The 8,327-nt window shown below is 33.7% G+C and overlaps 1 protein-coding gene across 2 annotated transcripts; it reads left to right on the forward strand.

Annotated features, from left to right (window-relative positions):
• Window positions 1-3,088: 3,088 nt before the first annotated feature.
• LOC18051206 (SAGA-associated factor 29) lies at window positions 3,089-8,100 on the forward strand. Of its 2 annotated transcripts, none has more exons than XM_006446572.2 (9): window positions 3,089-3,403; window positions 4,918-5,011; window positions 5,293-5,369; window positions 5,790-5,899; window positions 6,064-6,149; window positions 6,991-7,044; window positions 7,388-7,538; window positions 7,678-7,691; window positions 7,880-8,100. In XM_006446572.2, exons 1-9 carry the CDS (start codon window positions 3,280-3,282, stop codon window positions 7,980-7,982), a joined length of 813 nt encoding a protein of 270 aa, XP_006446635.1. In that variant the 5' UTR covers window positions 3,089-3,279; the 3' UTR covers window positions 7,983-8,100. The 2 variants fall into 2 exon arrangements, with proteins under 2 accessions (XP_006446635.1, XP_006446634.1); XM_006446571.2 differs by having other exon boundaries at window positions 5,793-5,899.
• Window positions 8,101-8,327: the final 227 nt, after the last annotated feature.

An 8,327-nucleotide genomic window follows, 5' to 3' on the forward strand; every position in this document is an offset into this window, starting at 1 on the left:
AATTCTAATTTATATTATTTTTTTATGATTTAATATAAGATTATTGCTGCAAATTGATTATTCTTAGAGCTAGCATATATATATATATATATATTAAGTAAGATGTGGGTAAAGTTAAACTCGAGTGGCTAGTCAAATAAAAAAATTAAAAATCAGTTGGTCATATTATTATTTATATTTTTTTTTTCTGAATGAATGAAGATTATTAAAGTTAAAATTGTATAAAAGTACGAAAAACGTATAAATGATTGATAGGTGATTAGTTTAGGCGAATTAATATTTTTAAAACTTTTTGAATGAAACTTTAATTTAGGTTAAGGTTATTGATATAGCTTATTATTTGGCACAAAGTGCGGCCACCTCAATAGAACTCATATAACCCAGTTGGGTACATGCCATGTATGAAACTAAATATTTGATCCAAAACTTCCACCAAAGTTTAATTTTGCATAATAATATTGATAAACCTCTTTACAATTCAACCTGTCTTCCAGCGTTTAGTTGCAAAGGCGAGTGAGCGAGCATATAAAATTTGATTAAGAGACCGTCTTAAGCGAAAAAAGAAAAGAAAAAAAAAACACATTTATATACTGAAAAAATAAATATTTAAAGGGTGAAGCCATTTGCACTTGGAATACTTTCATTTGCACTTGGAATACTTTTTAACTCTGCAAACATATTTAATAAAATTTAAGAATTATTTACGATTTCTTCTAGTCTAGGCAGACAATTAGTTGAATAACATTGGGTAAATATTTATTTAGTCTTTTTTATTTTGGATTGAATGTTGGTAAAGACTATATAATTTAAAAAATGTTTTAAAGACACTCATACTATTAAAAATGTTACAATCAGTAAATCAGAATGAAGAAGATCAACGAATTGGTAATTTAAATGATGTTTTTTAGATTTTTTTATTTTATTATTATTATTATTATTTTAAGAAATGTTGTATGAGAATGAGGTTTCTAATCCAATAGACATCAACTCTCGGAGACTCGGACCCCTATTATTTACTTAAACACGACACATGGCTGACTGCAGGCATTAAAGTATATTTCCATCCAAGGACATCTTTTAAGTTTAAAACCTGAAAAAAAAAACGAAAAAAACAATAGTTAATAAACATAAAAACCGAGCCAGCATTGTATACCTTCAATGCAAAATTCTATGCAATCCTAGTTAATTGATCATCACTGATTAATCAAATGTACAGAATAATTTGTATGATGAAACATTTATAATTAATATCTTTCTTATTTTTGTCAAGGTTTTTGTTGGGGGACTTAACATAAGATTTTTAGGTATCCAACCCAAAAGACTAGCCTTTTAGGTGGAGTGACCTACCACCTTATAAACCCAAGCGTCTCCCCTTTACTAGCTAATGTGGGACACAACTCAACAATCCCCCCCTCGGACAAAACCACCGCCGGACTCCGGTTCTTTCGTCCGACACACCTGAGTTGTTCCACCACCACATTCCGGCTACTAGGGTCTAGCTCTGATACCACTTGTTGGGGGGACTTAACATAAGATTTCTAGGTATCCAACCCAAAAGACTAGCCTTTTAGGTGGAGTGACCTACCATCTTATAAACCCAGGCATCTCCCCTTTACTAGCCAATGTGGGACACAACTCAACAGTTTTAATTGGAAATTCATATTTAACACACACACCATCAACTTTTATCGCTATATATATATTGCAATAAATATAATTTTTAAGTCAATCCAGAGATCATTTCGATTCCATTAGTAATGAGGCTTCAGAATATCACACATTGATCAATCAAAGAGAGATTCAACAACTAAAGGAAAGATCGATTCTTTGGGATCTTTCTTTTCTTCAAGCGGAACGAAGAGAGATAGAATCAGACCGATTCCCTAAATGTCTTTCTAGATATTCCTCAATGTCCCGACTATTTACGGAACGTGAAAGGCAGATGAATAAGCATTTGCTTTCGAAAGAAATCGAAGAATTTCTTAAGAATCCTACAAGATCCATTGGTTCTTTTTTCTCTGACAGATGGTCAGAACTTTATATGGGTTCGAATCCTACTGAGAGGTCTACTAGAGATCAGAAATTATTAAAGAAAGAAGAGGATGTTTCTTTTATCCCTTCCAGGCCATCATAAAATAAAGAAATAGTTAATATATTCAAGATAATTATGTATTTACAAAATACCGTCTCAATTCAGTATTCAATATTAAGCTAAAATTTTCAAGTTAAATAACCTTTTTAATTAAGATAAAATTTCAAAGATAACAAGATAAGTTTTGTGGAAATTATTCCACTGTTGCAACAAAATCACCACAGAAGAAAGCGAAATTTACCAAAGCATCTGCAGCTGCTTGACTTGACTATTTTGATAAAAATAATTGTTAAATAATTCAAATAGCTCCATACAAATAATACTTGTCCATCATAACACTCACTGAATAATACGAAATGGATCCAATTCAACAATTGACAGCATCAACATGATCGGAATAAGCACTAATATCAACAACTAATCCGGCGTGATTTCGCGCCGCCAGAACAGCCAAAACTACAAACCCCAGTTGAATAACTTAAAATGTAACTAAAAGTCAAGATTTGACCTTACGGTCTGGTAATATTATGTCAGGGAGGCCCACGTTTAAAATGCGAGAGTTCGGCCTCCTTACACCAAGCCAGAGAAGCAAGAGGTGTCGGGTGTCACACGTGGCAGCGGAAGCAGCAGTTGGAAAAAGCGATCACTGGTCAGTCATCATTCACGTGGCAGAATCAGACACAATCCCAAAAAAAAAAAAACCCGCAAATTTTGAAACTTCTAATAAATCCAAACGAGGGATTAGCGGACAAATAACCAAGTTTAATGATCTTATCAGCCAATCAATATAACTCAAATCCTTTACTTATGCTAAACCCAAAACTGCTAATCATTCCCAAAAGGTTACCATAAACGGCATCACTTTCACTCGCCTTTAAATCCGATTTTCTTTTTCTTTTCTCTTTCCTTTTTTTATTTTTTTAATTTTGTAAAAATACAGCCTTTTTTATTATTTATTCTTCGCTCGTTGATTTTTCTCACCTGAAAAACTAAAAATATTATAAAAATGAAAAATAACTTCTAGGAAATTAATCATTTCGATTCTACTACAGAATGCAAAATATTGTCCGTACGAGATGATCGAACTTGAATTCAAGCTTAAATCGAGCTGAGATTGAAGTGAAAAGAAAGAAAATAATTTTTTTTTTAAAAAAGCTGCTAATTTTTTCGGCGAGGAGAAGACGGAAATGATGTCGTCGGCGCCGGACATTGCTGATATCTTAGACAAATCGAGGGAGCTCGATCGGTTGAGAAAAGAACAAGAGGATGTGCTCCTTGAAATCAACAAAATGCACAAGAAGCTGCATAATAGTATGTCTTCTTAAACTTTAATTAATTAATTAATTTTTTATTTTAATGTATGTATGTATGCATATGTTTATGTAATGTACGTTTATTTTTGCTTTGGGCAGCTGATGATGATTTGAAATATTGATGCTTGGTTACAGTGAGAATGATAGGCTTGTGTTAAATTGATTAATGCTCTTGTTCTTGAGGATACTTCATGGTTTTACTGGATTGTGTGTGTGTGTGTGTGGCTACGTTCAAGAATTGTTGTTTAAAGTTCTATTCGCTGAGAATTAGCTAAAACTCTGAGGTTATGCTTGATGGGTTTGTGTTGTGTGACTAATGGGACTATTGTGTTTGAATTCACTTTATTATGATTGAGCTGAATTAGGTTGAGATTAGCATTTATATTGAGGTATGATTGTTGGGTTGTTTTCTGCGGATGCATATTTTGAAGATATTAAGTCTGTGAAAACTACTAGCTGGTTGTTTATGGTGGTCTAGATCGGTACTGTAGTTTAAGGGACCATCAGAAGGTGAGAATTTTGGAGTTCTAAATGGTTGATAAAGAAAAGGTGGAATAGTTTGAAGCATGGGTTATTTTGGGGAAAGTTGTGAACATTTTTTTGTGAAGAAGCTTAAGTGAGCTTATTAGGCCTAATCAGGGCTGATAAATAGATAAACCTGAAGTTAGTTGGTGTTCCAGGATGGTGTTTGTTTAGATACAATCATAAATGATTTCATGCATTTTGGTTGGACAAGCAGAAGTGCCTTGATTGAGTTCAAATAAGCATTTTAATGCTTTCTTATTGTAATTTGTTCTACTCTATTAGTTCAACGAGTTTCCTTTGATAGGAAGGACATTTTTAATAAATTCAGTGGTTTCACTCCTTCCCGCTCATAAGACAAATAAGTGGTTTTCCAGCTACTTTCTTTGATACTTACCTCAATTCACTATAATATGGTTCTATATTTATGGTGGTTAATGTTGTGTTATATGCATCTTACGTCACATGTCAGTGTCCGCCGATCTCCTGCAATAAATTCCTTTATTTAGCTTTTTAGTAGTTAATGATTATAAGTATTTGGGATCCCTAACCTTGCTCTTGTATAATTAATTTTTGCTCTACAAAATTGTAATGTAGTTAATGATAATGTGGGAATTGCTCCCAATGGATAATCAGGAGGTCAAAAATTAATGACACTTTTAAAAAATGATGGATGGATAGTTATATCAACATTGAAACATATATGAGCGACAGTTCAGCTTAACTGCATGCGGATTTAAGAAATTCTTGATGCAATATGGTAAGGGCGATCCATTTGGAAAATGATGGGTTACCTAATATTAATTGCACCTAATCGTTCTTTAATACTTACAATCATGCTTGGAACAAGGCCTTGTTCATAACCAAGTCAAAATGCAAGGTGGGACTCATTAAATATACACACGACTGTGGGATGGTTTTTGTTTTCTTCTGGATGTTAACAGTTGTAATTGTTTCGTATCAAATCTAATCTTTTGTTTGTTTATACAGCTCCTGAGGTGATTGAGAAACCTGGTGATAATTCTTTAACGAAGCTGAAAAGTTTATATATTCAGGCGAAAGAACTTTCAGAAAATGAAGTCCAGTATGTTCGTTACCCATATCATGAATCTGATGACATCTGCTGTATTGCTTTCCTTTTCCTGTTTCCCTTTTTTCATTCCCTTTTAATGTTAATGAAAATAATAGAACCAAATGTTGAGGTTAAGAGGATTGGGCAGTTTGTTGACTTTTGCAAACATGCAGTCTGCTTGTAGTTCTTATATGGTTCATTTTGCTAACATGCAGTCTACTCGTAGTTCTTATATGGTTCATTTTATTGTTTGATGATTGTGTTTAACCTATTGTTTCTTGAATTTCATATAGTGTTTCCAACTTGTTGGTTGGTCAGCTAGATGCTCTTTTACCATCTGGAGCTATGGGACAGCAACGGAGAAGAATAGGTGTGTACTACAGTCAATATATCTCATACAATACATATGTGTCTGCTGTAATTTTTTGGAACCTGTCTGCAAATCTTCAGCAATATATGCTGTACTTTAGTCAGTCTATATTTTAATTTTTCCAGTCCTTTCTGTTTTGACGATATACTGGAATGTGTATTTTTGGTTGAGTGCCCGAGGGGTGATTATCCTGCTTTGTTGAGTATTCAAATCTGTTAGGCAGTGGTTTTTCTACACTACCTAGTGAAATTGTCAAATACGGATTAGGATCTAAACTTATTAATTTTGACATGGGAACATTGAATGCGTGGCATATACCGAAATTGTAAAATTTATTTCACTTCCACTGGAATACGAAATAGCGGCTTTTATGAAACTCTATTTACTTTGTTCCTTTAGCTAATTTTACATATGTTGCAGAAGGTGGTGATCAGAAAAGGAAACGAATGAAGAATGATTCTGATATCTCAAGACTTTCTCCTTCTATGCGAAATCAACTTGATACTTGTGCTAGTCTAAAGGGTGAACAGGTATGCATTTAGCTTCATGGAAGTTAAAAATTTGTGATTGCTGCTTTATATTAAAAACAAATCTATTGAATGACTTTTTGGAACTTTTTCTCTTCTGCTTAATGATCAATTGAGCAATTCCATCTCATCCTTAAGTTGAGGAGGTAAGTTTTCTGTTTATTCAGGTGGCAGCTAGGGTGACAGCTGAGAATGCTGACAAGGACGAGTGGTTTGTTGTGAAAGTAATGCATTTTGATAGAGAAACCAAAGAGTAAGTACAATTCCCAGACATAATAAAAGACACTTGATCTTTTCAGCTTTCCCTAGATGGCAACACTGTTCACTATGGGAATACATGATATCATCATTCACATTTTGTTAATAACATGATGTGTGTTTAGTATGTCTTCTCGAGGGAAATGGAGATCACAATCAGTTATATAATCCGGGGCAAGTAATTCTTCTGATGTAGATTGAGCCTATTCAACGGTTTAGATATGTATAGTACTTTGGAAATAACACCTGGATATTGAGACTAGGCCTTCAATCATTTTCAATCCCTAATAAAGTATGGATTAAGACCAATTGGACCACATATATATATACACGAATTACTGGAAACTAAATTCCTTCCAACCCATGAAAATAGAGTTCGAAACTCACTCTTCTTGTGACACTCCAATAGATTTTACCATCTAAACTAACTAGCACCCATGATGTAATATTTTATGTTTTTTTTTATATATATTTTGGGGAGTCTTTTTTATTAGATTCATATTTGGTAAGAAATTTGAGTCTTCCTTTTCTTGCTTAGGTGAGATTCTCTTTCTATATCTAAGCGTACTCAGGCAGTAAGGTTTGCTCTGTATAAATCCAGTGTTTACCTTACATGTTTAATCATCCTTTTGAATAGAATTCTTATTTTCCATGGGGATTCCTTGAAACTTTGTGTTTCATTTGTCTTTACCATGTTTTCCACTTTGTTAACCCACATATTTAATAATAATTAGATCAAATTTGAATTTAGGTATCTGAAGGTTCATGCATAATCTGGATTAAGGATTCCTTTTTTTTTTTATATAATTTTTTACATATTGTTACTCTGTTTCTAGATTTGAAGTACTGGATGAGGAGCCAGGTGATGATGAAGAGGGTGGTGTGCAAAGGTAACTTCTGTACATTGATATCTTGTTTACATTTTGAACATTAAAATAATTTTACCTTGTTCATTTATGCTAGAAGATATATTGTAATTTATTACTCATCTCATGCTGCATTAAAAACTACTTTGCTTCCGATTGATGATTTCTGGGTTAAACTTCTTTTCAAATTTTAATTATAAAAGAGAGACCCCCATGTGTACCACAAAGCCTGTGGTGAGAACTTGTATGGTTTTGATTCCAGCTAGAAATGTAGAAGGCAATCTTCGGTTCTTTTCTTTTATTAATTTGATAAGTATGGGAAATTGCCTCAGCTGAACAAAGTTCATTGTGTCATTGTTACTTTCAGAAAGTACAAGCTGCATATGTCATTTATTATACCTTTCCCGAAGCGAAATGATTCTAGCATCCCGGAATTCCCCCCTGGACGACATGTTTTGGCTGTTTATCCAGGAACAACTGCACTCTACAAGGCAACTGTTGTTAGTACCCCTCGAAAGGTGACTATTCCATCTATCCACCATAACGAATTGATACCTATTCTTTAATTATTTTCCTGTTGGTGCAATGGCCTGAAACTGACTATTATTGTATTGTGAATGCTGTGGGGGTGCCCTCAACAATTCTGAATACTTGCAGAGGAAAACAGATGAGTAAGTGATATCCTTCTTGTGTTTCATCTTATTTTGCAGATTTTGGATTTGGTTCTTGAATATCATATAATTAATTAATTTGTCTTCGCTCTGTCTAATTTTGGAAGTTTTCTGGGGTCTTGCCTCAAGTTTCTCTAATTATTTATTAACCTCAGTGTTGTATTCATAATCATGTTTTTATTGAGCAGTTATTTGCTGGAATTTGATGATGACGAGGAAGATGGAGCTTTGCCGCAGCGGACAGTACCCTTCCACAATGTGGTTCCCTTGCCTGAGGGACATCGCCAATGAATTCTTACTGTTGATAAACATGTATAAATTTATAGGAGTTTATGTTGACTTTGAAGACTTTGACATATCCTTATTATGTGTTTGGTAATGAAGAATTTGCATCCCGGACTTCTTATTATTTTGTGTTATATGGTGCTTTCATTGATCAGGAAAATCTTTCCCCTCTCTGACATATCAAATGACTGGTGTTTGCATTTGACCCTGTTACCAATGAAGCCGAACATTCTGGAGTGTAAAACAAGAACTCGGAATTTTTAGTTCCAGAAATTTCATTGACTTGTTGCGGAGTTTGGTTTAAATATCGATACATCTCCTTGGTCCTATAGCATTGGTGTTCTTAGAATT

Source organism: Citrus clementina, unplaced genomic scaffold (genome assembly GCF_000493195.1).
Source record: "Citrus clementina cultivar Clemenules unplaced genomic scaffold, Citrus_clementina_v1.0 scaffold_2, whole genome shotgun sequence".
NCBI classification, from domain to species: Eukaryota; Viridiplantae; Streptophyta; class Magnoliopsida; order Sapindales; family Rutaceae; genus Citrus; species Citrus x clementina.

What these genes read in the sequence shown, in the direction of transcription:
- LOC18051206 (XM_006446572.2), top strand. Translation starts at nt 3,280, where the DNA reads ATGATGTCGTCGGCGCCGGACATTGCTGATATCTTAGACAAATCGAGG. An exon ending in GCACAAGAAGCTGCATAATA is followed by an intron (nt 3,404 to 4,917) that starts GTATGTCTTCTT and finishes TTGTTTATACAG; the next exon opens with CTCCTGAGGTGATTGAGAAA. An exon ending in ACAGCAACGGAGAAGAATAG is followed by an intron (nt 5,370 to 5,789) that starts GTGTGTACTACA and finishes CATATGTTGCAG; the next exon opens with AAGGTGGTGATCAGAAAAGG.